The following is an 11,066-nucleotide window of genomic DNA, read 5'->3' as shown; positions in this document are numbered from 1 at the left end:
GGTTCCCAACCAGGGGTGTGAGATGATACTCCAGGGAGTGTGAAAACTTGGGTTTTAAAAATTATAATGTATATGCATAATTTGTTGCCGTTATTTTGAACTTTTATAAGGGGTGCAAGAATATATCAGAAGCGTTCTAGGGGTGCGGGGTATAGAAAAGGTTGGGAGCCGCTGGAGTAGAACATGATTGCCTTTTGTGCACATGCTGTCTGTAACAAACTTGACCACTCATCTGTGTGAATGCTTTTGCCTATGATCACATACTACAAGGAAATACAGCACATAAGACTTAAGAATTTATTTTTTTAGCAGTGTTAACGTCTTCACTATTTTGGCAACTTCATTGGACAGGGTTCTATAACCGGGACTAAGCTCTGATCCATACAAGCACTAATCTGTCAGGATCAGTATTATTACATATGCGGATTATTTCTCCAGATGTTCTTAAAGTTTTGACTTTTTTTCCAATTCTCTTGTGCTTGTATTATGTTGAATTCCAATATCACATGGTCATTCTCCCAAGGTTCCTGTAATTTCAACCGCTTCTACAATTTTATTTCTCTTAGTGAGAATTTTGTTAGTGATAGATCCACCAAGACTGATCCTTTCGTTGCCTTCTCTATGTTTTGGGAGACAAAGTTGTCTTCTAGGCTTGTCAGGAATCTGTTTGATCTTCCACTGGGTTCAGAGTTTGTTTCCCAGTTGATGTCAAAATAGTTAAAGTCCTCCATTATTATTGTGGTGTGCTTCCTACAAGCATCTTTGAGCTCGAATCAGAAAAGCCATTGATTATTGTATCTTGATCTAAGGCCTTTCTCTCTTTATCACTATATGGATATGAAACTGTTTTCACGTTGTAGATTGGCCAGTTTTTTCATTAATTAATTCAGCTTTTATATTACCTCAACTTTCTACTGCAAATGTAGTTTTTAAAATGCATGTTTATAGAATTGCAAATTTTGAATCCAGTTGCTTGTTTAATATAAATTAAATATTGACAACCTGGCTTTCTCTGATACAGCTACCATATTCAGATTTCAGAAATTCCTAAGGCCATTAGATAACAGCAGAGAGATACGTCTTTCAGGCCAGGTGATAGCCCTAGCATTGGGTAATAAATAGGTGTACTATTTTTGGTCATGCCTAAGCAACAGATTTACTAACTATATAGACCAGACTATGATAAAGTGGCATCTCAAGATTATGCTTGCTTCTCAGCAGTAGAAATCCAGACAGACCTAATCTCACCAGGCTACCACCTTTGTACATAGGACAGATAAATTAATATAAAGTCCGTTGTGGACAAGGTCCTTGAAAGGACTGTTAAAGAGCATATTTATGAGCACTTGGAGAGCAATGCAACAATTAACAAGAGCCTGCAAGGATTTTGCATAAACAGTCATGCCACATTAACCTTATCTTCATTTTTCATTGACATATTATCTTATTAGATTGGGGAAATTGCTGTGACAAAGCATATCTTGATCCCATCAAAGCATTTGACATTAATAAAATGGTAGAATACGCTCCCAATGATAGAACTGTAATGGATTCAGAATTGGCTGAATAATTCCACTCAGAAATACTCATAAATGGCTTGACATTGGAAAGTTCTACTGTGTTGAATGCAACAGGACTCAGCCCTGGGCTCTGTGCTATTCAACAATTTATTAATAACCTGGATGAAGCGGTTGAGTAAATGATTATCAAATTTGCAGCTGATACAAAACCAGAAATGGCCAACGCTTTGGAAGAGAAGATTTGAAAACTTCTAGACAGGTTTGAACAGTGGGCTGAAGCAAACAGGATTAAATTTAACACAGATAAATATAAAATCTTGCATGTAAGGAGAAAAAAAAAATAAAAGGTACAAGTACAGATGGGGGAAGAAGTTCTGGCTTGGCAGTAATGAATAGAATCTGGGTGTTCTAGGCGATCACATGGTAAGCATGAATCAGCAGCGTGATGTACTTGCTTTTTTAGGATATATTAATGGAAACAGAATCCAGATCACAAGAAGTAATGCCACTGTGCTTTGCCTTGATCAGACCCTTGTATTTAATTCTGTGTACTGTAGTTCAGAAAGGGCAGTGACAAAGTGGGGTGAGTTCGGAGGAGGGCTGCAAGATGGTGAGAGGATCAGAAACCAAGTTATTTGAATAACAGGTATGTTTAATTTGCAGACTCAGAGTTGCTTTGATACCCTGAATCTCTTTGATAGACAAGCAGAGAACCTATGGAACAAACTTTAAAAAGTTATTAAGGATGAATATGAAAAGAGATTGCCAAAAATGAATGTCTGGCTTCTCATTCCCAATCAGTTGTTCAGAGCAATCTGATCTTTACCAGGTAGTAGTTTGCTCTGGGACTTTAGTGGTGCACTATAATAAGGCTAAATGCAGATGTGTATATTTTTATTTGTATATACGAATTGGACAGCAATGATTGCCGCATATACATAAAATCCCCCACAAATAAAAATGTCAGCAACATTTCCAAATTAGAGGCTGAACCCAAATAAAAGATAAACCAAACAATACAAGATTGAAGTTACAGTGACAGCTGGTTGAACAAAGAAAACAAGTTTTAATACAGCTGTGTAAAACTATTGTCTGATGAAGTCCTGAGAAAAAAGAACCTTAGGTAGAAAGAGAACATTTATAAAGATACCAGCAATACAATGAGAGCTCCGCAGATGTTTTGAAAGATTTCCAAGTTTATTGATAATAAATAAAGACACTTTTAAATTCAGTTGAATACTCATTCATTTAAGAGGAAGGCTCAGTGCATATCTGAGTAACCCATACCGCTTCAGTACAGCAGAACCTGCTGTTTATAACTTCTTTGTAAACCATTATTAGCTATAGCTTGCCTATTTATTTATTTATTTATTTATTTATTTATTTATTTATTTATTTGATTTGATTTGATTTGATTTATAGAACCACTCATCTGACACAAGCTTAATTTAGTGTAATATGTGAACCAGATTTTGTGTTTTATAGCAGTTTTACATAATATATGGAGTCAGGCAGCTAATCTTTCTGAAATAATCCTGTTTCAGACTAAATTTATATGGACTTCATGTGCATATCCTGTTAAAGAAAGGCTGGGCATCAGAACACTCTGGCTCACAGGCAATTCTTGCTCAGAGATCAAAAGCCCTTTGCAAACAATCAGGTTACATTTTTAATAACTCTCTATCTGTTCCTTGGCATCTAGGAACAGATGGGGAGAGAAAGAAAAAAGTCAGATATTTATTTTATTTTATTTATTTTATTTTATTAGATTTATATACCGCCCCTCTCCAAGGACTCGGGGAGGTGTACAGGGCAATTAAAACGCTAACAACATGCAAGGTATAAAAATTAAAATAAGATTAAATCAATAGCCCTAAGTAATAAATACAATCTAAAATTTAAAATTTTTTAAAATTTAAACACTAAAATCCAATCCCTCAGTCCAGGCCGGCCTGTTCAAACAACCAAGTCTTCAGGTCGCGGCGAAACGAGCGAAGGTCGGGAGCCACCCGGAGCTCAACCGGAAGCTGATTCCAGAGGGCAGGCGTGCCCACAGAGAATGCTCTCCCCCTGGGGGCCACCAGTCGACATTCCTTGACCGATGGCACCCTGAGGAGGCCCTCTCTGTGGGAGCGCACAGGACGATGGGAGGTTAACGCCGGCAAAAGGTGCTCCTGTAAATAACCCAGACCCATGCCATTTAGGGCTTTATAGGTCATCACCAGCACCTTGAATCTCACTCGGAAGACAACTGGAAGCCAATGCAGCTCGTGGAGCAGAGGTGTTACATGGGAGTATCGGGAAACCCCCATCACAACTCGCGCGGCTGCATTCTGCACCAGCTGGAGCCTCCGAGTGGTATTCAAGGGCAGCCCCATGTAGAGAGCGTTGCAGTAGTCTATCCGAGAGGTCATGAGCGCATGAGTGACTGTGCGTAAGGCGTCCCGGTCCAAATAGGGCCGCAACTGGCGCACCAGGCGAACCTGGGCAAAAGCCCCCCTGGTCACAGCTCCTATATGATCTTCAAAATTGAGCTGTGAATCAAGGAGGACGCCCAAGTTGCGAGCCCTATCTACGGGGGGTAACACCTCACCCCCTATAGATAAAGATGGAATAGAATGGACAACCCGAGATGCCGGTACGCACAGTCACTCGGTCTTGTCAGGATTTAGACGAAGCCTGTTCCTCCCCATCCAGACCCTCACCACCTCCAGGCAACGGGACATCACGGAGAGGGCATCACTGAGTTGATCTGGGGTGGAAATAAAAAGCTGGGTATCATCAGCGTACTGATGATACCCCACCCCAAAACCACGAATGATCTCGCCCAGCGGCTTTATATAGATGTTGAACAGGAGAGGCGAGAAGACTGACCCCTGAGGGACTCCACAAACGAGAGGCCTCGAGGCCGACCTCTGTCCCCCTGTCAACACTGACTGCGAACGACCCAGAAGGTAGGAGGAGAACCACTGTAAAACAGTGCCACCCACTCCCAACCCCCTGAGGCGCCGCAGTAAGATACCATGGTCGATGGTATCAAAAGCCGCTGAGAGGTCTAATAGGACTAGGACAGAGGAGCAACCCCTGTCCCGAGCCCGCCAGAGATCGTTCACCAGTGCGACCAATGCCGTCTCCGTGCTGTACCCGGGCCTAAAGCCCGATTGGTAGGGGTCCAGATAATCCGCTTCCTCCAGGAACAGAGGAAGCTGATGAGCCACCACACACTCAACAACCTTCGCTAAAAAGCGAAGGTTGGAGACCGGACGATAGTTATTTAAAATAGCCGGGTCCAGGGCAGGCTTCTTGAGGAGGGGCCTCACCACCGCCTCCTTCAAGGCAGTGGGGAAGCTGCCCTCTCTCAAAGAAGCAGTTATTACTGCCTGGAGCCAGCCCCATGTCCCCTCCCGCGCTGCATAAACCAGCCAGGAGGGGCACGGGTCCAGTAAACAAGTGGTGGAACTCAGCTTCCCCATGATCCTGTCCACTTCTTCCGGAGTCACAGGATCGAATTCTTCCCAAATAATATTCCCAATGTGAATGTTAAAGAAAAATGAGTTGCAATACTTCACTTTGGGTTTCACAGCCATTCTTTGAAAATTAGTTGGAATCAGTTTTCATATTTTTCCAGAGTACTAGAATAATTGCTTTGTGTAAATGTATTTCTCTTCATGTATCACTAGATACACTAGATACACTAGATACACTACACTAGATCACTGTAATGCCACATCATTACAGTAAACAAATCCCTTGGGAACACAAAGCATTGGAATAGTCATCCCTAGAAATATTCATTTTATTTTTGCTTTTTTTTAGAAGCATTTCACCATGCAAAAAGCATTTCAGCTTTTGCAAAATAAAATTTCTACTTACATCTTTCTGTTGGATTTTTTTTAAAGCTGCCTGACATTTTACTTTCCTAACTGATTTGCATATTTTTTTCCCTTTTGTGTTGTAAGTTCATTGCTCCCTGCTGCTCTCTTCCCTGTGTGAAGCCTCAGTAACACTGAAAAAACAGCAAGGGTGGTGGTGGCTGGCAAAGATTCTTTCTTTCCACTGAAAGGAGAATAAGCACTAGGAAATCAATAAACCTTAACTGCTTCAATTCAGCTGCACAGGAAGTTTGCACAGAGTGCAGGAATACCTTAACAATATGTGAGAAAAGCCTGAACTCAAGGCAATATGATTTGTGAACCCAGTTACCCAACACAGTTTAGTGCACTAGATAAACTCAGTGGGCAATATAGTTTGTAGGAAAGCAGCTGTAAGGCAGAAAGGATAAGGAGAAATATTGCCCCGATGAGAAGGATGGTGATGGCAAGATTTGAGCTTCAAATTGATAATCAGGTTGTTGCAGAACCAACTCCAGCTAGCCTGGAGTTCTGGTTAATATCTGAAAATCATAAGCTCCTTTTCCAGGTGTAAGAAAGGAGTAAATGAAATCATTGCTCTTCTACTATATCAGGGGTGTCAAACTCCATTTCATTGAGGGCCGCATCAGCATTGCAGTTGCCCTCAGGGGGCCGGGTGGGTATGGCCAGGGTGGGCGTGGCCTACTGGCTGGGCGTGGCTAGAGTGTGTATGGCCTACTGGCTGGGTGTGGCCAGCTCTACATCGTTCGCATCAAGGGTGCCTATGGGGGCCTGGGCAGGAGTGGGACAGATCTGAGGGTCTCTGGCAGGAGGAGGGTCTGTGGGCCAGGGCCAAGGCAGTGGGGGCCGTTCCCTCACTGTTTCCAGGATAGCTTTGCGGGCCACATGAAACCACTTCGCGGGCCGGATCTGGCCCCCAGGCCTTGTGTTTGACATGTCTGTACTATATGCTCAACAAAGTCTTTCCGTCTTCTTTCCTGAAACTAAGAACGTTCAGTTTTACATTCCTTCCATAGCTCCTCCTCTTTTTCTTCTGCTTACTTATGGGCAGTGTTTTTCTTTATCATTCTCTTGTGGGTGTTTCCGCATGTAGCAGCTTCTAGCTGACTTTCTGTGGGGTGGTAAGCTAAGTAGGACAACACCTGGTTAATTCTTGCATAGATCAATTCCCTGGTCTCCCACAGAGAATTCAGGACTATTGACAAGACTGGGAAGTTGGAAAAAAAACCCTGGAAAGAGTGCATAGCAAACCTGCACTGCTGCCAAGAAAACATCGTGGCTATCAAGCTTGACTTGAAGATATATTTTTCACGCTGGTGCGTTGCAAGGCATTAGGGAAGTCAGCACAGTGGGGAGAAGCAAAACCAGATTAGCATTCAGATAGGTGCATAAGCCTTAATATTAATGTCTTCTTCAGGCTATCATACACAAGCATTGTATTTTATGCTATTTTTATTCCAGTTTTATTCCTCCACGTCAGTGAAACCTGGTTATGTCAATATGTGACAGTAACTTGTGTTTCTGCCAAGCTGGGCTGATGTAAAGCCACGAAACATCTGCTGGACACATCTTATTCTTACAGGGATTCATCTGGGCATGATAGCTGACCTGGAGATCTCTCTGCAGTGGCTTGTCTTTGTCATGGCAGAACCATCCAAGGTGAAAAGCAGAACATTTCTGCCCCAAGTCAGGACGAGCATGAGAAGTGATGGGCATGTGCAAGAACTTTTTATCGAAGAAGCCAAGCAGGTATGTTAAGAAGGCTTATATTTTATTTACCAACTCAGTTCTGCCTTCTGAGACCTTGCAGGACGAAGGATGTAATGGAATACAGGTAGACCTTGACATATGACCATAATAGAGCCTGCTCATTATGCTCTTTTGTGTGGTGATCATAAAATATGTTGGTCATATGGCTGACTAGATTTTACAACATTTTTGCAGTGATTGTTCAGTGAACACTATGGTTGTCAAGTGAACATTGCAGTCGTAAGTGCATCATTCACTAAGAGTACATTTTGCCGTAAACCCGAAGTGGCAGTTTTCAGCAAAATGGTTGCCAAATGCAATCATGTGACTGCAGGATGCTGCAGACAGCCATGAATGTGTTTGTGTTGCCCAAATTTCTAAAGAGCAGTCACATGACTCTGACTCTCAGAACTTCAGATATGAGTCATAAGTCCCCTTTTTCAGATAGGTTGTAACTTTGGTTGCTAAATGACCCATCGTAAGTCAAGGACTAATTGCAAAAAGATTTTCTTCCTTATTTTTCATATAGATTTTTTATATATACTATAAAATTGGCCCATATTAATTCCTAGGTTTGTTTTTTTTACAAAATAATTAGATCATAAATGTAAGAATAACTTTTTTTTAAAAAAAGGTCATCAAAATACTTGTACAATATTTTTACTTGCTTATGATCAGGAGAGTATTCTGCTCACTCTTAGTGTAACAAGTGTAAATGCTGAACAAAATTTGGAAAACTAAATCTCACTAGGAAGTCATCTTGTGTTTGTGACAGAATCCCAGTGCAATAACTATCCATAAAAATTTCCATTATAATTTATCCAGAAACCATTTTCTCTTAAAATAGAGTGGATTCACAGATGGTACTAAACTACAGGTAGCCCTTGACTTCTGACTGCTTGCTTAATGACTGAAATTAAGATGGATCTACTTGCGGGTACTTAAAATGGTTGTCCTCCCTCCTTGGTCACGTGGCCACACCGGTGCTTGGCAGCCAGGCTGTATTGTAGCTGTTTATAGAGTCCCACAGTGACATGACTGCCTTTTATGATGGCTTGGCATTTATTACTGGTTTTTAACAAAATGGCGCATAGCAAACGGATTTGCTTAACGACCATGGTTTTCACTTAACAACCATCACAAAAAGGTCATTAAAAACAGATAGGCCACATGGGTAATCCTATTTACAGCCATCAAAATTACGACCATGATGGGCAGGCTCCAATACGGTCATAACTTGAGGACTACCTACATAATGGTTACATCAACATATTTTGTGATTGAAAGCTGTTTCACAAGACATGGGAACCATGTAAAAACCAGAGCTGCTTTAATGCTTCAAAAAGAGGCTGCTCCTGTGTGATTCCACGTATTGCAAGCGTGACTCCAGTCACTATTGGGTGTTCAACAAGCCATGGTAAATCATAGCTTATGATATAATAATATATCAAACTTAGATGTAAAGTTAGTTATAAAAAACTTTGATGTGCATGTTCTGGTACAAGGTATCTGGCAGGTATGGATTTTTCTACTGCTTTGCCACCTTATTTAGGAATTTAAAAGTTCTTTTTTTCCCCCTCAGGGTTATCAGATGCCTAACAAACCTTGGTGGAAAATAGATCTTTTTGTTTGGGAACCAGTGCTTTTTGGAACATGGGATGGAGTCTTTACTTCCTGTATGATTAACATCTTTGGAGTAGTTCTCTTTCTGAGGACAGGTTGGCTGGTTGTAAGTAGAAGTTATTGCACCATGTGGTTTCATTTCAGCTGATCTTTTAAAAACAATGTGTGCGCTTGTCCTTGACTTGCAACCATTCATTTAGTGACCATTTGAAGTTACAACACACTGAGAACAGTTCCTTGCACTTATAATTGTTGTAGCAACTCCATAATTTTATGATTAAAATTCAGGTGCTTGGCATTTATGCTGGCTGCAGCATCCCAGAGTTACATGATCATCGTTTGCAGCCTTTCCAACTGATTTCTCATAAGTAAAATCAATAGGAATAGCCAAATTTACCTAACGGCTTCATGAGTCACTGAAGAACTTGCAGTGATTCACTTTCAAAACATGGCAAAAAAGAGGTCATAACAATGTGTTATACCACTTGCTGAGCAGTGGAAATTCTGAACACAATTGGTGGTCGTAAAGGTGAAGACTACTTGTATAAAAATTGCTTCCCCCCCCCCCCAAAAAAGCAAATTCCAGAAACAAGGGGCATCTTTTCATGTAAAGGGTTTTTCTCACCCTTTTAAAGTATTGAATGCATGTTCCTCTGCAGAACTATCACCAGCTGCTCCAGCTGCAGTTATTGTTAGCTTTTTTAAATAGCTTGTTAACCAATGCATAATGAAGAAGAGAGATCTATCATTAGAACCCTGGCAAACAGCTCATTCTACAACTAAATTAAGAATGCAATGGGGGAAGGCTTTTAAAGCAATGAGCTGTATGATTAACATTTTTCTTATCCCTTTTGCCTGTAGAATCAGATAATTGTAGATCAGCGTGCTGTGAGCATCAAGGTTTTACCCTGGAGGCAAATAGGATTGTTTCCTCCCCCCCCATCCAAGAATCCCAGAAATAATTTGTGCTCTAAGTGGCATTTATTTTACTTATTTAATCTTTGGTTGGACTATGCTGTGATATAGAGTGAATGTCAAGGATTTAGGTTGGACTAACAGGAGAAACAGTCCAGGTTGTCAACAAGATGCATGGAACATATACCGTACAATACCCTTTTAATATAACTCCCTATATAATGAATTGGGCTCATTGTGTTAAAGCCAAAGAGTGGTTTGTGCGGATTTAGCCACAGCAGCTTCGTGCCTTGAAAGTGGCAGAATTCTATTGTCCCAGAACACCCAGCCCTGATATTACCAAATGTTGAATTCATTTGGTAGTAACAACCTGCTAAATTCTCAATATTTAGTAGCAACAAGATTGATACTTCACCAGAATATATCTCTACCACTGATACAGCTGATAGTTGTAGGAAACAAATGACTTTTGCCTGGTGTGTCTGAATTCTTAATGCTACCTATGCCTAGTAATGATGCTAATGGTTTCCAGTAAACAATGTATTTTCAATAACCCAGTTTGTCTCACCAGGCCTTCATCATCTTATAAAATCATCAGACTTCACTACAACATCCATCCCTACCTTTCTTTTAGTTCTCTTTACCAGGTTTTCTAAAAAATTAATCTTGCTGAAATAATTCAAAACTAGTTCAGAATAAGCTGCATAATATTGCAGCTCCAGTATCCATTTACAAAAGATAGATAAAACTGAAATGTCCATTTTTCTCAATATTTAAACACAAATTAAAATACAATGTGTTAATATTTTGTTTTTTTCTGTGTTTTTCTATGAATGTAAAAATAGCAATAAAATATCTTGGATTAATTGTAATGAAGCTGATTAAAATAACAGTTCAGGTGAAACATGTTACCATAGTGACATATTTAAAGAATTTGGTATCTTCTCAGGTAACGGCTATAAAACAGTAATCCTACTCATTTTTTAAAAAATCATTTTCTTTTGCAACATTTTTTTTATTTTATTAAGTATTTTGCCAGAATTATTGATATGCATGGCTCAAATTAAAAGTTGAAACATATGAGTTTGATAGGTAGGCTGTCCTGTTGAAATTGACTGATACAATGCAACCCAGGATAAACTAGAGTTTGTATTAGTAGAGCACTGTTGTTGATGGTGGTAATGGCATTTCCAAAATTCTACAAATACCGTAATTGGCTGCTGTGAAAATAAATTTTTAAAAGTAAATAAACTCATATAAGACTCCTATTTCCAAGAACATGTGAGTTTCTACATTGGACTCACAAGATCCAAAAAGATCACAAATTTTTCACTGCAAGTTACAGAAGGTGAGCTGGCTCATCCATAGTTGAAATATTTTCAGCCTG

The 11,066-nt window shown here is 40.2% G+C and overlaps 2 protein-coding genes across 2 annotated transcripts in view; one reads left to right on the top strand and one right to left on the bottom strand.

Annotated features, from left to right (window-relative positions):
- SLC12A8 (solute carrier family 12 member 8) overlaps positions 1-11,066 on the top strand; it is an 86,296-nt gene that overhangs the window by 1,596 nt on the left and 73,634 nt on the right. The window contains exons 2-3 of the mRNA XM_081327940.1: positions 6,975-7,141; positions 8,724-8,870. Of these exons, the coding sequence (XP_081184066.1) occupies positions 6,989-7,141; positions 8,724-8,870 (300 nt within the window). The 5' untranslated portion in view covers positions 6,975-6,988. The remainder of the gene's footprint in view (positions 1-6,974; positions 7,142-8,723; positions 8,871-11,066) is intronic.
- Positions 1-11,066, bottom strand: part of LOC308668250 (uncharacterized protein) — a 281,434-nt gene that overhangs the window by 253,055 nt on the left and 17,313 nt on the right. The window lies entirely within an intron of this gene.

The sequence above is a fragment of the Vipera berus genome (genome assembly GCF_964194415.1).
Source record: "Vipera berus genome assembly, chromosome: 1".
Taxonomy (NCBI): domain Eukaryota; kingdom Metazoa; phylum Chordata; class Lepidosauria; order Squamata; family Viperidae; genus Vipera; species Vipera berus.
This window is presented reverse-complemented; position numbering and strand designations above follow the sequence as displayed.